This window comes from Saccopteryx leptura, chromosome 2 (assembly GCF_036850995.1).
Source record: "Saccopteryx leptura isolate mSacLep1 chromosome 2, mSacLep1_pri_phased_curated, whole genome shotgun sequence".
Lineage (NCBI taxonomy): Eukaryota > Metazoa > Chordata > Mammalia > Chiroptera > Emballonuridae > Saccopteryx > Saccopteryx leptura.
This window is the reverse complement of record NC_089504.1, coordinates 279,962,568-279,981,829: the sequence shown is the minus strand read 5'-3', so window position 1 is coordinate 279,981,829 and position 19,262 is coordinate 279,962,568. Positions and strand designations below refer to the sequence as shown.

Here is a 19,262-nt window from a genome sequence, read left to right as displayed (position 1 = left end):
GACAGACAGGAAGGGAGAGAGATGAGAAACATCTGTTCTTCATTGTGGCACCTTAGTTGTTCATTGCTTGCTTGACCTGGGGGGGAGGGGGACTCCAGCCTAGCCAGTGACCCCTTGCTTAAGCCAGCAACCGTGGAGTCAAGTCTATGATCCCACACTCAAGCCAGTAACCCTGCTCTCAAGCTGGTGAGCTTGTGCTCAAGCCAGATGAGCCCATGATCAAGCTAGTGACCTTGAGGTTTTGAACCTGGGTTCTCTGCATCCCAGGCTGACGCTCTATCCACTGCCCCACCCCCTGGTTAGACCTGTTTGATACTTTTTAATCTTTATATCCATATTTATGAATGGTATTAGTCTCTGCTATTCATTTTATCCTTGTATGATTTGGATATTAATATTTTACCAGCATCATAAAAAGAAAGTCTGATGTCAAACATTCTTACTCTTTGTAAACCTTTTTGTCATTATGGAATATTTTTCTTTTTTTTTTTTTTTTTTACTACAATTCTTTATTGAGAAGAAGAGAATTTGTCCAGAAGTTCTTGGTTAATATTAGTATTGGTATATTGTATCAATATCTGTTCTGGAAATAATGTTGGCATTTATTTAAAGCATTGATAATTTTTTTTTATTAAGTGAGAGGCAGGGAGGCAGAGACAGACTCCTGTATGCGCCCTGACCAGGATCCACCTGGCAAGCCCCCTACCAGGGTGATGCTCTGCCCACCTGGGATCGCTGCTCCATTGCTCAGCAACTGAGCTATTTTAGCACCTGAGGCGAGGCTATGAAGCCATCCTCAGCACCCGAGGCCACTTTGCTAGAACCATTTGAGCAAGGCAGAGAGAGAGAGAGAGAGAGAGAGAGAGAGAGAAGGGAGAGGAATGGAGAAGCTGATGTGTGCCCTGACCAGGAATCGAACCCAGGACTTCCACATGCCAGGCAGATGCTCTGCCGCTGAACCAACCGGCCAGTGATAGATTGATCGTTGCCTTGCAATTTTTTTTTAAAAGATTTTATTTAGGCCCTGGCCGGTTGGCTTAGCAGTAGAGCATCGGCCTGGCGTGCGGGGGACCCGGGTTCGATTCCCGGCCAGGGCACATAGGAGAAGCGCCCATTTGCTTCTCCACCCCCTCCCTCCCCTTCCTCTCTGTCTCTCTCTTCCCCTCCCGCAGCCAAGGCTCCATTGAAGCAAAGATGGCCCGGGCACTGGGGATGGCTCCTTGGCCTCTGCCCCAGGCGCTAGAGTGGCTCTGGTCGCGGCAGAGCGACGCCCCCTGGTGGGCAGAGCGTTGCCCCTGGTGGGCGTGCCGGGTGGATCCCGGTCGGGCGCATGCGGAAGTCTGTCTGACTGTCTCTCCCCGTTTCCAGCTTCAGAAAAATACAAAAAAAAAGAAAAAAGAAAAAAAAAAGATTTTATTTAGCCTGTCCAGGCAGTGGTGCAGTGGATGGAGTGTGGGACTAGGAAGGTGAGGACCCAGGTTCAAGACCCCGAGGTCACCAGCTTGAGTGGGGGCTCATCTGGTTGGAGCAAGGCTTGCCAGCTTGAGCCCTAGGTCGCTGGCTTGAGCAAGGGGTCACTCAGCCTGCTGTAGTCCCCCGGTCAGGGCACATATGAGAAAACAATCAGTGAACAACTAAGGTGCCGCAAGAAAGAATTGATGCTTCTCATCTCTCTCCCTTCCTGTCGGTCTGTCTCTGTCTCTCTCTGACTCTGTCGCTGTCACAAAAAAAAAAAAAAAAAAAAGATTTTACTTATTGATTTTAGAGAAAGAGATAGGGGGGTGGAGTGAGAAGCATCAACTTCTAGTAATTGCTTGCCATATGTGCCTCGACCAGGCATGCCTAGGTCTTTGAACTGGTGACCTCAGTGTTCCAGGTCAGTACTATTCCCTGCACCCCCACAGGTCAGGCTTAGATTGCAAAGTTTAAGGATCGCAGAACCTAGGTTCCTGGTCTTGCCTGAAATAAAGAACAAATTATAACATGATTCCTCCCTACTCAGCACCCTCTCACAGTCAATCATGTATAGTACTAGTGAGAACAACAGGAAGTTATTTAATATTCCAGTGTTAAGTTCATTATAGACTACCATACAATGTGAATTGTCCCCTTCAAGTTGTGCACTCTGGCAGGCGTGGTGGACGTCTTCTCCAGGAAAGTGAGCCTAAGGCTGTGTACATTGTGGTTTGGAACCAGACCCAAGTTCCTATGGATGTCAAGTGGCTTCATGTATATTATCTCATGAAATTCTCACAACTGCCCCTGGGCTCTGGGGGATGGAACAGTGGTTTGGAGAGAACTGAAGTCACACAGGGAGAGACTGAGTTGTGTGAATTTCAGGCAAGGGCCATTTTTTCTGCGTGCATGCCCAGCTGGCGCCATCATTCTGGAATTCTTACTCGACAGATGATGGAGCTTTTGAACATAGGCTCCACCACCTATTTTTTAACCTTTATATTTTCTATCCCTTTTGGGTTTTTTGCCTTACCTTTTCTGATCTTTGCTTGGCTTTATTTTTTAGATTAGGAATTGAAAATCTTTTTCTTTTTCTTTTTTTTTTTTCCATTTTTCCATTTTTCCAAAGCTGGAAACGGGGAGGCAGTCAGACAGACTCCCGCATGCGCCCGACCGGGATCCACCCGGCACGCCCACCAGGGGGTGATGCTCTGCCCCTCTGGGGCGTCGCTTTGTTGCATCCAGAGCCATCCTAGCACCTGAGGCAGAGGCCACAGAGCCATCCTCAGCACCCGGGCCATCTTTGCTCCAATGGAGCCTTGGCTGAGGGAGGGGAAGAGAGAGACAAAGAGGAAGGAGAGGGGGAGGGGTGGAGAAGAAGATGGACGCTTCTCCTGTGTGCTCTGGCCGGGAATCGAACCCGGGACTCCTGCATGCCAGGCCGACGCTCTACCACTGAGCCAACTGGCCAGGGCGAAAATCTTTTTCTATAGGGGGTCAGATAATAAATATTTTAGGCTTTGCAGTCCACAGTCTCTGTCACAACTACCCAGCTCTGCTACTACAATGTGAAAGCAGCCATATGCAATATGGAAATGAATGAGTGTGGCTGTGTTCCAGTAGCTCTATTTATAAAATTTAGACCATGGCCAGGTTTGGCCCATGGACTACTAAGTTAGCCAATCCTGTTACGGATGGCTGATTTTTGACTGGTCTTGCCGGAGGTTTTTTTTTTGTTTTTGTTTTTTATTACTTAGGCCTTCAGTTGGATTTATTTTGATGCCTGTGTTTTTATTTTCCAAGAACTTGGTTTTTAATTTTTTTATTTTTCTCTGATTTCTCTTTTTTTTCACAGCCTGATTTCAAACTGCTCTGGGTATCTAATTTGAATCTTTTTTTAAAAAAAGATATGTATATGGCCTGACTTGTGGGGGGTTCAGTGTATAGAGCTGAGGACCTAGGTTCAAAATCCCACGGCCACTGGCTTGAGTGTGGGAGCTTAGTCATGACCCCATAGTTGCTGGCTTGAGCCCAAAGGTCGCTGGCTTGAAGCCCAAGGTTGCTGTCTTGAGCAAGGGGGCTTGGCTATAGAGCCCCTCCCCCCATCAAAGCACATATGAGAAGCAATCAGTGAACAACTAAGGTGCCACAACAACCAGTTGATGCTTCCCATCTCTCTCCCTGTCCCTGTCATTCTCTCACTAAAAAGAAAAAAATGTATATGTATTACTTGTCTTCTTCATCACTTCTCTTTGTTTATTTTGGTTCATTTTTAATGTTTCTTATCCATAGTTGTAAGTACCTGGCCTAGATTTTCTCTGTGCTTCTAAAGTTTTTTTTTCCAAGTAGTCCTCTGTCATGACTGGGAGACCTGACTTTAAATGTCTGCCGAAGGGGAGAGGGTACACTAAAAGGCAGTTTGTGTGAGTTGCAGGCTGAAAGGCTGGAGGTCCATGTGATTACCACAGAAAGAAAGACTTTCAGAGTGCAGCTAATTTCTTTCCTTTCCTAGCTTTGCTTTTTAGTTTTCTCCTGCCTCACCTCTACCCACTGTTTTTCTGCTTGGCCTTTGTGAAAGCCTGAAATTCTTCATGCTGTACTTCTCTCCAGCCCCAATATCCTTATAATGTGCTCCATTCCCCGGCAGACTCTCCTCTTAGGGAGTTCTCAGGAGAAGGTCATGACTGGCCCGGCTGCTCTATAGGCCACCCTTCAGTTCCTACCCACTGCTGCTCTCCATACCAGTTTGGCAGTTTTCTTTGGCTTTGCTGGGAAGAACATCTCACTCCTACAGGTTGTTCTTTTTCTGTAAATTCAGACATCTGTTTTTTGTCTCGGAAATAGCTCAAGATTAAGGCTCTGCCAGTGGCATTTTTGGTTTCCATTTGCTATTGTGAATTTATTCAACTTTTAACGTTTTCTCTACTGTTTTGATGAAATTTTGGTAGGGTAGAAAAACAGGCACTGTGTCACCATTCACTTAGTACTTCCTTGGAGTTGTTAGTTTAGATCAGTCTACCATTTTGAAAGGGAAGAATTTTTGTTTTAAAAACCTAAGGAAATACCCTGGCCGGTTGGCTCAGTGGTAGAGCGTTGGCCTGGCGTGCAGAAGTCCCGGGTTCGATTCCCGGCCAGGGCACACAGGAGAAGCGCCCATCTGCTTCTCCACCCCTCCCCCCCCCCTCCTTCCTCTCTGTCTCTCTCTTCCCCTCCCGCAGCGAGGCTCCATTGGAGCAAAGATGGCCCGGGCGCTGGGGCTGGCTCCTTGGCCTCTGCCCCAGGCGCTAGAGTGGCTCTGGTCGCAACAGAGCGAAGCCCCAGAGGGGCAGAGCATCGCCCCCTGGTGGGCAGAGCGTCGCCCCCTGGTGGGCGTGCCGGGTAGATCCCGGTCGGGTGCATGCGGGAATCTGTCTGACTGTCTCTCCCCGTTTCCAGCTTCGGAAAAATACAAAAAATAAATAAATAAATAAATAAAAACCTAAGGAAATAAGTGTTTGAGTGCTTTCTAACAGGTACTGTACTAAAGTATTGCAGTTTAGTAAATATAGTATTTTTTTTTTTAAGAATGCATCTTTTTTTTTTTTTTTATTTATTCATTTTTAGAGAGGAGAGAGAGAGGGAGAGAGAGAAACAGAGAGAGAGAAGGGGGGAGGAGCTGGAAGCATCAACTCCCATATGTGCCTTGACCAGGCAAGCCCAGGGTTTCGAACCGGCGACCTCAGCATTTCCAGGTCGATGCTTTATCCACTGCGCCACCACAGGTCAGGCCCGTAAATATAGTATTTAGTGTGATTGGAAATACAGTAGTTATGGTGCTGTGTGATCATTGTAGCAAACTAGATTTGGAGGTTGTCAGGTTCTAAGATGAACTCCGTTAAAGCTAACGAGTAATGAGACAAGTATGACTGTTCCGTGTAGACATAACAGTATATACAAAGGTTCAGAACATGATGTGTTTAAGTTTGTAAAAGGATATTTTTGGTTCAAAGCTTGTGTTAAAAGCTGTATTTAGTGGTTAAATAAATATGTGTGTTTGTAATATCCAAATTATTCTTGTTTTTTCCACATCACTTCATTATTTCTTTCTTCGGCCCTGTAGTAAGGAGGACATGCATATCTGTCAAGTGTAAAATTTGCTCTTCAGTTTAAACCTGAAGAATGCTTAATATATCATTAAAAATAGCTCTTCATTGGCTTGTCAGTCTCTGGGCCTTTCACATTTTTCTTCAGTCTTGTCACCTGTTTTACTTCCTTTTCATCCTTTTTCATCCTTTTAATATCGCTTAAGGCCCTGGCCGGTTGGCTCAGTGGTAGAGCGTCGGCCTGGTGTGCAGAAGTCCCGGGTTCGATTTCCGGCCAGGGCACACAGGAGAGGCGCCCGTCTGCTTCTCCACCCCTCCCCCTCTCCTTCCTCTCTGTTCTCTCTTCCCCTCCCGCAGTGAGGCTCTATTGGAGCAAAGATGGCCCAGGCGCTGGGGATGGCTCCTTGGCCTCTGCCCCAGGCGCTGGAGTGGCTCTGGTTGCAACAGAGCGACGCCCCGGAGGGGCAGAGCATCGCCCCCCTGGTGGGCAGAGCGTCGCCCCCTGGTGGGCATGCCGGGTGGATCCCGGTCGGGCGCATGCGGGAGTCTGTCTGACTGTCTCTCCCCATTTCCAGCTTCAGAAAAATACAAATATATATATATATATATATATATATATATATATCTCACTTAATATTATATAATTTCCTCTGAAAAGTTTCCCTTAACCAACTTCTAGACAGAAATTGGCATTCTTGTTACATGCTCCTATATAGCTTTATATTTCCTTTATCAAATCTCTCATTGTCACCATACTTTGTTGTTGCTTAATTATTTCTGTTAAACTATAAACTACGTGTGGGCGGAGATTGTATTTTGCTTTACCATTACATTTCTAGCACTGCGTCCAGGACATATTTATATCTGTGGGTAATTGGAAGATTTAATTTGATATTTTTATTGGTAAAATTTATAATGACAAGTTTCTTCAAGTCATAAATGGCTTTCAGGTTCCTCAAGATAGGCTTCTGACTAGAAATCCAAATCAGTAATAATTTTTGCCTGAGAGTTTTCCTTGAGTGCCATACCTGACACATGCAGTATTCTAAATTTGAGGTGGAAACTAACGTACTGTAGATTATTTTTAAATGCATACCTAAATGATACCACTCTGTTGTACTCTGTCCTGATGCAAGAATGGAGAGACTATAATAAGTCATTTCACAGATGAACGCCAAGTACAGTGACTTGTTTTTCCCCTTGAAAACAGAGGGAGTTACTAAAGTTGGTGAAATCCACGTGAAGACTTTAGAAGAAATTCTTCTTGAAAAAGCCAATCAGAAACGTGGAGAATTGCAAACTAAACTCAAGACAGAAGGACCTTCAAAAAGTGATGATTCTACTTCAGGAGCAAGAAGCTCTTCCACTATCCGAATCAAAACCTTCTCTGAGGTCCTAGCTGAAAAGAAACATCGGCAGCAGGAAGCAGAGAGACAAAAAAGCAAAAAGGATGTAACCTGCAGCAAGTTAAAGACTGATAATGAAATTAAAAAAGCAGTGGGTTTGCCACCAATAGTTGCCAACAAAGGACAATCAGAGGAGCCTACAGGTAGAACTAAGTCTGTTCAGGAGGTGTACATCAAGACGCTGGAGGAAATTAAGCTGGAGAAGGCCCTGAGGGTGCAGCAGAGCTCAGAGAGCAGCACCGGCTCCCAGCCTCAGCCTGAGGGCACCCCAGGGGCTAGGCGGCTTCTCCGAATCACCAAAAAATCAGGTAACAAGAAAGAATTGGGTCTGTAGTACCACTTCCCCAAGTAGCATTCCAAAGGGTAGTTAGTGATCCACAGGGGATTTACAGGAGTTCTGTGAGAAGTTATCTTTACTCAAATGACCTGTGAAAACCACTGGATTTAAATGAAGTTAAACCCTTTGTCTACAGCAGCACTATATAGACTTTTGACATTTTAATGTTCATATCGAAACTTTATGAGGACTAATGGCTTTATCTCTAATTTTATTTGTCCTATCTTACTTAGCATTACTTTCTTTAAGAAAAATTTTAACTACATCTGTCATGAAGTTGCAGCCTAAATGAAATAACTAATGATCTGTTTAATGTGAATATAGGTATAAAAGACGAGAAGAAACTTCGAGAAGAAAGTGAAGTTGCATTTCATAGCAGTTTTACTAGAATAGAGGTTAAAGAGGTGAGTTTATTTAAAATCATTTTATAGTTTGGCCCATGGCAAGTGAATGCCAGATGAATGGTAAAGTGTGCTTTATAGTTTTAGCTTATAATAAATTTCTATTTAAAACTTCACTGATATGTTATATAAACAGTCTTTCACTTTGTTTATAATTTTCTATGGGGGAAAAGTATTTTTTCTAATGGGAGCTTTCTGTACTTTTATGTATGTCATCAGTGACCTCTGTCCTTTTTCCCATCGATTTGAGAAAGAGGGAGCGACAGAGAAGCATCAACTTATTTCACTTAGTTATTCCAGTTAGTTGTATCCTCGTTGATTGCTTCTCATATGTGCCCTCACTTGGGGGGGGAGGTCGAACCTGCCACATCTGGCATGCTAGGTTGATGCTTTATCCACTGAGCCACCCGTCCAGGGCCATCTATCCTCTTAAAGTTTTTTTAAACCACTTTTTCCCATGATTTTGAGAATAATGCTAGTTAAATCACTGTATAAAACTTGGTAATATGGCCTGACCAGGCGGTGGCGCAGTAGATAGAATGTCGGACTGGGATGTGGAGGACCCAGGTTCGAAACCCTGAGTTCGCCAGCTTGAGTGTGGGCTCATCCAGCTTGAGTGCGGCATTGCTGGCTTGATCATGGGATCATACCCCATGGTCACTGGCTTGAGCCCAAAGTTCGCTGGCTTGAAGCCAAATGTCGCTGGCTTGAGCAAGGGGTCACTCACTCTGCTGTAGACCCCAGTCAAGGCGCATAGCAATCAATGAACAACTAAGGTGCTATAATGAAAATTGATGATGCTTCTCATCTCTCTCCCTTCCTGTCTGCCTGTTACTATCTGTCCCTTTCTCTGACTCTCTCTCTGTCAAAAAAAACCCCAAAATAAAAAAAAAACCCACAAAACTTGGGATTTTTGTTTATTTGTTAAGAAATGAAATTTAATTGGGTAACATTGATCAGTAAAATAATAGGCTTCGGGTGAACATCTCTATACCATTTGAACTGTTGATTGCATTGTGTGCCCATCACCCAAAGTCAAATCATTTTGTCACCATATATTTGTCCCTCTTTAGTCCTCTTCCTCCCAACCCCTCCCTCAGGTAACCACTTCACTTTCAGCTATGTCCTTGAGTCTCAGTTTTATGTCGCACCTATGTGGGATACACACTGTGCCTCTTTCCTCCCCTCTCCCAGTAACCACTTTACTTTTGTCTATGTTCATGATTTTCAGTTTTATATCCCACGTCTGTGTGAATTTATATAATTATTAGCTTTTTCTGATTTACTTATTTCACTCAATATAACGTTCTCAAGATCCATCCATGTTGTCGTAAATGTCACTGTCGTCATTTCTTATGGCTGAGTACTATTCCAGTGTGTGTGTGTGTGTGTGTGTGTGTGTGTGTGTGTGTGTGACATCTTCTTTATCCAGTCTTCTATCGAGGAACACTTTGGTTGTTTCCAAGTCTTGGCCACCGTGAATAATGCTGCAGTGAACGTGGGGGTGCATGTGTCTTTGCATACCAATGTTTTCTAATTTTGAGGGTAGATACCCAATAAAGGGATTGCTGGCCATATGTAATTTTTTGAGGAACTATCATACTGTCTTCTATGATGGCTATACCAGCTTACAGGGAATTTTTATTTTTAAAAGAATGAGAAGTCCTGCCTGACCAGGCGGTGGCACAGTGGATAGAGCGTCGGACTGGGATGTGGAGGACCCAGGTTTGAGGCCCCAAGGTCGCCAGCTTGAGCACGGGTTCAACTGGTTTGAGCAAAGAGCTCACCAGCTTGGACCCAAGGTCGCTGGCTCGAGCAAGGGATAACTCGGTTTGCTGAAGGCCCGCGGTCAAGGCACATATGAGAAAGCAATCAATGAACAACTAAAGTGTCGCAGTGAAAAACTGATGATTGATGCTTCTCATATCTCTCTGTTTCTGTCTGTCTATCCCTGTCTATCCCTCTCTCTGACTCTCTCCCTATAAAAAAAAAAAGAGAATGAGAAGTCCTATAATTCCAGTCTACATGTAACTACCATTAGTTTTTTTCATGGCTTTCCTTCAAGCCTTTCGTTTATGTACACATGTAAGTGAACTCCTTTATGTGTGACTAGTGTTATACAGTGTATTGTTTTGTATCCTGCTTTAATTTTACCATATTAATAATCTTTCAAGATAATTATCTTTACTGGGCACATAGTATTTTATTATATAAATGTAGTCTGTGGACTTTTAGATTTGGTTTTATCTTTTAAGATAATGAACATCTTTTTTTGGTTGGTTTTGTATGTGTATGTGTGTTTGGAACATCTTTGTACATAAATCTTTGTTCAAGTGTCTGATTATTTAAAATCATTTTTGTTAGATCAGGGTCATGATTATCTTAAAGAAGGTTTTTTATTGTTGCACACATTTTTAATCTTTAGCTATTTTTTTTTTAAGATTTTCTTGATTTTAGAGAGAGGAGAGAGAGAAGGGATGGGGAAGGAGCAGGAAGTATCAAGTCATAATTGCTTCTCATATGTACCTTGACCAGGCAAGGTCAGGGTTTCGAACCAGTGACCTCAGCATTCCAGGTCAATGCTTTATCCACTGCGACACCACAGGTCAGGCTAGCTTGGTATTTTTTATTTAATATCAGATAAAGAGCAAACATTCTTGTGTTCTGGATCATGTGAGACACTGTTTGACTCAGGTGTTAGACTTATAACTTAAAAATATTAATTACCATAGGTTGTTAGAGATACTAGATTTTAATTCTGTTGTTTAAATTTATCCGTAGGCTTCAAATGAGACAACAGGAATTGGCACCACTAAAATTCAAGTCAAGAGATGTGAGACCATGAGAGATGAGCATGTACAAAAGCAGCCAGAGAGGATCACCTCACAGAAGGAAAAATCAGTTTTGACATCCCTTTGGGGGGATGTAGACTCTTGTAATACCCAAATAACAGAGAAGCCAGTGCTCACTACTGTGCCAGGCATCACACGGTATGTAACAAAGCGGCTTCCCACAAAGTCATCCCAGAAGGCGGAGGTGGAAACCTCAGGGATTGGTGACTCGCTATTAAATGTCAAATGTGCAGCACAGACATTGGAAAAAAGGAGTAAAGGTGAGTGCTTGCTTTTTTTTTTTTTTAAATGTGTCTAACTTTAGGATCTTAAAGTTAACAAGTTTCAATAATTCCTTGGCAACAATTGGGTTGAATATCATTTGTCTTGTATCCTGGTCATAGAGATGGATTGTAAGTAACAGTTCTGATAATTCTATTTAAAAAGACAAAACTAGATTAGTTTCTTTCTCAGCATTTAAAATTGCTATTTGAAAATTTTTGTCTAAAACTTTCTGTGGTGCATCTTTCCTCTGGTTCTAAAGAAAAGCAAGAATAAAAGAGCAATAGCAAATTCAAGAGCCACTGAAAGGAATCATTTTGAGTATATGTGTGCATTTTGGCCATGTGTAGTGCAGATTGCTTGTGGGTCATTTTCAGGCTTGGTGTCTTCGTTGTTGTTTGGTTTTTTCCTAATTGTGGCATATGTAGTACTGTGAAGGAATTTTGATATTTTGAGTTATTTTTCATGTAAAAGAGGGATCTTTTTAGCTATTAATCAAACATTTTCTATCCCTTCTAGCTAAACCCAAAGTGAATGTGAAGCCATCTGTGGTTAAAGTCTCTTCCCCCAAATTGGCCCCCAAACGCAAGGCAGCAGAGATCCACCCTGCTGTCATCGCAGCTGTGAAGCCTCTCAGCTCCAGCAGTGTCCTGCAGGAAAGCCCGGCCAAAAAAGCAGCGGTGGTAAGAAGTAGACATAACTCAGTGATGCTTTAGTCTTTGGTAGGACAGCAGGGAAGGTTTGCTCTGTTTCCATGTGAGATACTTCCTGCTGTTTTCCTAAGCATTTCAGTTTGTTAGGTTGTTGCTATATTTCATGTTTACTGTTAGAAATAGCAGAATGGTTTGGGGATTTTTTTGTTCTTTTTAGAGAGAGATACAAGAAGAGGGAGATGAGAAGCATCAACTTGTAGTTGCATCATTTTAGTTGTTTACTGATTGCTTCTCATATGTGCCTTGACCAGGGTGAGAGGGTGCTCAGGCCAAGCCAGTGACCCCTTGCTCAAGCCAGCGACCATGGGATTATTTCTATGATCCCGTGCTCAAGCCAGCAACCTTGGGAGTTTCAAACATGGGACCTCAGTTTGCTTGTACTACCACTGGTCAGGCCAGGATGGGGTTTTTGAAAGCTAATTTTTGGGTGCTTAAAATAGATTGCTTATAATAGATTACACTCAACCTGTGGATTATTTATTCATCGATTCCCAGGCTTAAAGAACAATAGCCATGATTTTAAGAAGGCATCAAAAGAAAGTGAATGTGCTCAAATTAAAAAGCCTAACTCTCCCCACTGAATTCTTACTCTTACTTTTGTAGGCTGTTGTCCCACTCCTCTCTGAGGACAGATCAGTCACTGTGCCTGAGACAGAGAAACCTAAAGACAGGTAATGTCTTGCATTTTTTTTTTTTTTTGTATTTTTCTGAAGCTGGAAACAGGAAGAGACAGACAGACTCCTGCATGCGCCCAACCGGGATCCACCAGGCACACCCACCAGGGGGCGACGCTCTGCCCACCAGGGGGCGTCACTGCGGGAGGGGAAGAGAGAGACAGAGAGGAAGGAGTGGGGGAGAGGTGGAGAAGCAGATGGGCGCTTCTCCTGTGTGCCCTGGCCGGGAATCGAACCTGGGACTTCTGCACGCTAGGCCGATGCTCTACCACTGAGCCAACCGGCCAGGGCTCTTGCAATTCTTTTAAATCAAACTTTAGGCCTCTTTTATTGTTTATGCTCTCAAGAGAATAATTTTAAGTGAGAGGAGGGGAGATATTGAGAGAGACTCCTGCATGAGCCCCGACCAGGATCCACCTGGCAACCCATATCTGGGGCTGATGCTCAAATCAACTAGCTATTTTTAGCATCATAGGCTGACGTGCTCAGACCAACCGAGCTATCCTCAGCACCCAGTGCTGATGCTCGAACCAGTCAAGCCACTGGCTGTGGGAGGGGAAGAGGAAGAGAGAAGGGGAAGGCGGAGAGGGTGGAGAAGCAGATGGTCACTTCTCTTGTGTTCCCTGACCGGGAATCAAACCCAGGACATCCTTACCCTGGGCTGATGCTCTTCCACTGAGTAAACCGTCCAGGGGCTAAATATAAATAATTAAGCATTTACAATTTAGCCACATCTAAATAAATCTGCTGAACTTCAAATTGATTGCAAGAAAACATGATGCTTGGGGTTGCTATTCTCCTTAGGAGCCATTGTTTATATTTTGCTTGTATTATTTTAAAAAATGTTTTGAACACCTGTCTGAATTCTCTTTTAAAAGGAGGAAAATGCTTTGTCCCAGATTAGTAAAACAATTCCTTTTGTGTCCTCAGAAACAACCCTTTGCTAACTTTGTGCCCTAAAACTAGGTAGTCCAGTCAGCCATTAACAAAGGACAATTTTTAATAATCTTTTGGGGTTTTTTTCTTATAGTCTTGTGCTGCCTCCAGCCCAATCCTCTTCAGATCCATCTCCACCAGAAGTGTCTGGCCCTTCCTCATCCCAAATGGCCACAAAAACTCGCCGACTCAGCTCTGCCTCAACAGGAAAGCCCCCGCTCTCTATGGAGGATGATTTTGAGAAACTAATATGGGAAATTTCAGGAGGCAAATTAGAAGCTGAGATTGACCTGGATCCTGGGAAGGATGAAGATGACCTTTTGCTTGAGCTATCAGAAATGATTGATAGCTGAAGGTGGTAGTAGAACATTTAAAACAAACAACAAAAAACTCACCAAAATACTGGACTTAAGTTTCATCTATTATAACATTTACCCAAGATGATCATTTCTTTAGTTGAGAATTTGCCCCGAATCAGAAGTATACCTCTGAATTATCTGTGTCCTAGATTCCTTGGGGTCAGATTTTTAAAGTCCCTTTATTATCATTTTGTCCATTTGATGCCATTGTTTAGCATCTTCAAGAAAAAGTTTTATCTTACCCTCTCCACAAAAAGACTGAGAGGGAGGTCTAAGTGAAAGGGTGCAAGAGAACTTTGTGACTCCTTGAGGTGTTTGTCAGTTTTGGCTTTTCCCCTTTTTGTTTCGTTTATGTATTGTCGTAATGTACTTAATGTTACCCGAGTTTGAAAAGGATGAAGACAGCTGCTACCATAAGGACCAAATTTCACGCTACCACTAAACAGCAACAAAAAAATTCACTCAGTCTGTGTTAAATTGTATGTCTTTTTTAAAGTATTTGGAGATATATCTAAGCTTTAGAGCTGAGCAGCTCAGGAAGCCTGTAATCCAGACATAACTTTTTGGACCTGATTTTCATATTTCTGCTGCTGTGTAAGTCTCTGAAGATCAATAGCTAATTTATTTTTACTGTAATTTTTTAAGGCTTTAAAGTGCCTCAGGGGTCCTCTGAAACTAATTTTCTATTTCTGGGATTCCCTGGATTCTTAATAAGAGATAGTGACATAATGATTAGATGAATTCTCTTCTTTTTTAGTATGAAGTTGCCTCCTATTATTGAATTATCACAGGAATAAAAATTGGTTAATTTTGTATTTCTGACTCACCCAGCAAACTCCTCTTGCCCAATATTTATTTGGTGTCCTTTAACCATCTGGGGAAAAATGAATTCATTCAAGCTCTAATATTTATGTATGGATTGTAGCAGTACAATGAATTGTACTACAGAAGAAATTATTTGAGATGTTCTGGAGGTGTATTGTATACCATCCAGTTTTCTTCATTCTGAATTGAACTTTTTTTTTATGTTGGTCTACTTCATCACACCTCAAGGTTTAGACTTTGAAGGAACAAGTATGATGAGGCTAAATGTCTTGAAAGAGACATTATATGTAATTGGAAGGAAGAGGAAAGAAGGACTTGTCCATTTTGATATTTTGCTGTAGGTGGCCAGTTTTGTTTCTTATAGGGAAATCTGACCCACCTGTCATGTTGGCTCCTAAGGAACTGCTGTTGTAAGTGGCTCATCAAGAGTTGAACTTCATGTAGCCTTGTTGGGAATATGAAAAAGGAAGAAAGCCACAGGACTGCCCATTCAGTCTTGGGAAGATCTGGATGATTCTGCACAAGCAAAAATGACTTGAAATTTATGTATAGGCACACCTCTATCAATCCATCTTCAGCTGACTGAATGTTGTATAATAGCAGAGGTGGAATGTTTGGTTTCACCACAGATTTTCTACTCATTTCATTTCTGGAATCAGCTTATAGATCCCAGGTCCTTTTGTGTATAACCTTTATTCTTTTGCTTTTTAAAAAATAATTTTGTTTCATATTTAAAGCCCTTGTATTAGTCAGTGATTCATGTTCAGCATTATTTGAACCATTTGCCATTCATTACACAAAGAGAAGTACTTATTTGTGTTTTAAATAAAACTGGTATAGGAAAATCTTGGCATTGTGACTTAAGTAGTGGTATATCACTTGAGCTTAGGATCTGCCTCAGTAGAGGCCCCAGTCAGAAAGTTGTTGCCTTTGGTGTAAGTGCTCCAATCTCACGAGTATTACTTGGCTTTAGAAACCCTTACGGGGACATACTGCAAACTTGCCCACAAGTATGCTCAGTTTCAGCCACATATGCTTAAGGTAAGGACAAATACTACATGTGAGGATTCTTTTCTGGCACTGATACTTCGTCATTATCATTGTAACTCAAGTAATGCCATTACATTTTTTAAAAAGAGAGAGGGCTTAGAAGTGATCTTAGATGGATTCAACAATTGAGAGTTTTTAAGCATGAAGGCATATAAATTTTCAATTTAGGAAAGACCAGGTTTTATCAGTAGTGTGCCAATATTTTGTTGTAGGTCATCTATAAACTTGTTAGCCATCAAAGAACATAGATTCTTTTCCAAATAGTCTCAACAAGTTGAATCATCTTTCACAAAAAGCAAAATAGATTGTGCATTCAAATTTCAGTGATGATGATTTTCAGTTTTAAAAGAGCCCAAATTGTACAGAGTTTGGCCGTAGCCAAAAATTTCAAAATAATTTGCATTTCATGTATTTGTCTTAAGATAAATTTCTAAAATTGTGATCTTAACCTCAAATTCCAGTGGGTCCTCTCATGACCATAATAGTTTATTTTCATTTCAACCAGTCTTTGAAATCAGAGAGAGAAGACTGATGTTTAATAATTAGAGTTTCAAAAATAAAGCTTATTCTATGTTGTTCCAACTCTTATCCTTTTCTAAAATTGTGGTTAATCTTGCTGAAATATTTCTGCAGTTCTTAAAAATACTTGCTTTGATTTTGTCAATTTAGCAACAGGAACTGTGGTCACCAGTTGATGTTTAATGGGTAACACTTAAAAACTAGCTGACCTTTATTGAGTACTTAGTATGTACCTCTTATTTTATACCATCATCTTACATTGCATTGATGATCACTGCTTTTTATCTTTACTGTAGTGTCAAGCCAGTGTGTTCAGATTTAACACTAGGAAAATGCAGGTATATTCTTAGGTGCAATTGGGTTCAATATATTGAAACCAATAATCTATGCAAGTTTTCACAATGCACACATCTGACTGCATTAGTAATTTATTCAAACCACTTTGTTTGAATTTGCAAAGTGATGTCAGTTAAGGACATAAGCACAAAGAAAATACCTGACCATTTTCTAAGCATTGTAAACTAAAATGGGCAAAGAATAAGCAATGACTTTAAGAACTCTTGAGAATTGAATTTTTAAAAATTATTTTTTAGATTTTATTTATTGATTTTTAGAGAGGAGAGAGAAAGAGAAGTGGGAAGCATCAACTTGTAGTAGTTACTTCCTGTATGTGCCTTGACTGGTCATGCCCAGGGTTTCAAACAGGCGACCTCAGCATTCCAGGTTGAAGTTTTAGGCTCCAGAATTTAAATTTTAAATAATCAGGAGTCACACGATTTACTAACTGGGCCTATTAAAGTATTTAGATTTGAATGGATTTAACTACTACGGGGTTACTGAGTCTAAGTATATGATATAAGCAAAAAGTAGTGTATTAAAATGGTATTGCGGGCCCTGGCTGGTTGGCTCAGTGGTAGAGTGTTGGCCTGGCGTGCAGGAGTCCCGGGTTCGATCCCCGGCCAGGGCACACAGGAGAAGCGCCCATCTGCTTCTCCACCCCTCCCCCTCTCCTTCCTCTCTTCCCCTCCCAGCAGCCGAGGCTCCATTGGAGCAAAGTTGGTCTGGGCACTGAGGATGGCTCTGTGGCCTCTGCCTCAGGTGCTAGAATGGCTCTGGCTCTGGCTCAGGCCACATATTCTTATTTTATAGAAATCCAAAAGGCTTCAAGAGACAATTCCTTATGTTTAATCATCAATCCAAAACCCCCACCATACATATCATCTTAACTTTACACCAAACAAAGGATAGAAGAAACTTGCCTCCAGTCTTTCCGGGGAACATGGGGGGTAGTGTAAACAATCCAGCACCACAGCTTAACAGCCTTTTGCAACCTAATCAGGTAAGTGAGGTGGGGGGTTGGGCACACTGTCAGTTTTCAGCCAATTCCCCACACCTCTGTTCCCCCAAAATTTAAACTCCATAAACCCTGTTTTTTGGTCCCCAACAGGTACATATTTCTCTGGAATACCATAGGGCACACCTGGAAATCTTCTAGGGCACACCAGTGCACCCTGGCGCACACTTTGAAAACCACTGGATGCCCTGGTTGGCAAACTGTGGCTTGTGAACCACATGTGGCTCTTTGGCCTCTCGAGTGTGGCTCTTCCACAAAACACCACGTGCAGGCGCTACCTCGATAAGGAATGTACCTACCTATATATAGTTTAAGTTTAAAAAATTTGGCTCTTGAGAAATTTCAATCGTTGTATTGTTGATATTTAGCTCTGTTGACTAATGAGTTTGCCAACCACTGGAAGGCAAACCCCTGTTCTTGAAATACTTGTGAGAGGCTAATTGATAAAAACAATGGTTAGGTTCCTATGGCATCTCATCAACATTATAAGGAAATGACGTTGAACAAAATAATGTTATTTGAGGACCTGCTATATAAGCAAATATACTTCCATACAACATTATATATGAGACACAGTGTTCTGCACATTTTTTATTATGAATGTTTATTATGAATAGTTTTAAATTATGAATTACAAATTCATTACAGATCTTGTTTTATCTATACCCATACCAACAATCCGCCACTTATTCTGGTCCTTAGGGCTGAGACTAGAGTGAGGTAATCAGGTGCCTGGACACAATTTAAGGAGGCGCTTACTCTTGTCATTTTACTTGCACATGTAAGTGTGACACATTCAAGTTTGCTTCTTAGGCTTGCCTCATCTGAGATTCAGTCCTGCTGGCTCCACTGAATTATTTTGAAGTAAATCAGTAATTTACTAAGTAAAGTATTTTGAAGATGTATCATAGCTTGCTTTTTGTCTTACTGTATATTGAATATAATTTTATATCAGAATAGAGTTTCTTCAGTCTTGATATGTTGCATAGTATTACACTGTATGAATAGCAATAATTGAAAATAATTGAGTAGTCCCTATTGATGGACATTTAAGTTGTTTCCTGTCTGGGTATTTTAAAGAATGATGCAATGATTGATTACATTATGCCATACATGTAAGTTTATCTGTAGAATTAAATACCTACAAGGGGAATATTTTTTTTAAAAAAAAGTAATGTATTGATTTTAGGACAAATTATATAGTGACAAAAAATGATTTGACTTTGGGTGATGGATACACAGTGCAATCAACGGTTCAAATGCTATAGAAATGTTCACCAGAAACCTATGTACTCATATTGATCAATGTCACCCCATTAAATTTAATTTCTAAATAAAAAAAAATTTTAAAGTATTGAATTTAGAAAGGGAGAGAGAGAAACATTGATTTGTTGTTCCACTTATTTTTTACTTTTTTCTATTGATTTTTAGAGGGCGGGGGGAGAAGTGGGAAGCATCAACTTGTAATGGTCGCTTCCTGTCTGTGCCTTGACTGGGGAAGCCCAGGGTTTCAAACAAGTGACCTCAGCATTCCAGGTCGACACTTTATCCACTGTTCTGCTATACGTCGGCTGTTCCACTTATTTTTGCATTCATTGGTTGATTCTTGTATATGCCCTGATCAGGGATCTAACCTGCAAGCTTGGCGTATTAGGACAATGCTGTAACCAACTGAGCTATGGGCCAGGGCCAAGTGGAGTTGTTTTGGGGTTTTTTTCCCTTTCTTTCTTTTTTTAAGTGAGAGGAGGGAAGATAGTGAGGCAGACTCCCACATACACTCTGACCAGGATCCACCTGGCAACCCTGTCTAGGGCCAACACTTAAATTAACCATGCTATCCTCAGTGCCTGGGGCTGATGCTCAAACCAATCGAGCCACTGGCTAAGGGAGGGGAAGAGAAAATGAAAAGGGGAGAGAAGCAGATGGTTGCTTTTCATGCATGCCCTGACCTGGGATTGAACCTGGGATATCCATAGGCCAATGCTCTATCCACTGAGCCAACTGGCCAGGGTCAAGTGAAGTTTGATAATTGGCATTA

General features: G+C 41.7%; 1 protein-coding gene across 1 annotated transcript in view; it reads left to right on the top strand.

The window, feature by feature from the left end:
* The window catches only part of ZC3H11A (zinc finger CCCH-type containing 11A), a 29,940-nt gene extending 14,002 nt beyond the window's left edge, over window positions 1-15,938 (top strand). The window contains exons 11-16 of the mRNA XM_066362012.1: window positions 6,748-7,251; window positions 7,605-7,684; window positions 10,463-10,793; window positions 11,314-11,477; window positions 12,111-12,178; window positions 13,212-15,938. Of these exons, the coding sequence (XP_066218109.1) occupies window positions 6,748-7,251; window positions 7,605-7,684; window positions 10,463-10,793; window positions 11,314-11,477; window positions 12,111-12,178; window positions 13,212-13,470 (1,406 nt within the window). The 3' untranslated portion in view covers window positions 13,471-15,938. The remainder of the gene's footprint in view (window positions 1-6,747; window positions 7,252-7,604; window positions 7,685-10,462; window positions 10,794-11,313; window positions 11,478-12,110; window positions 12,179-13,211) is intronic.
* Window positions 15,939-19,262: the final 3,324 nt, after the last annotated feature.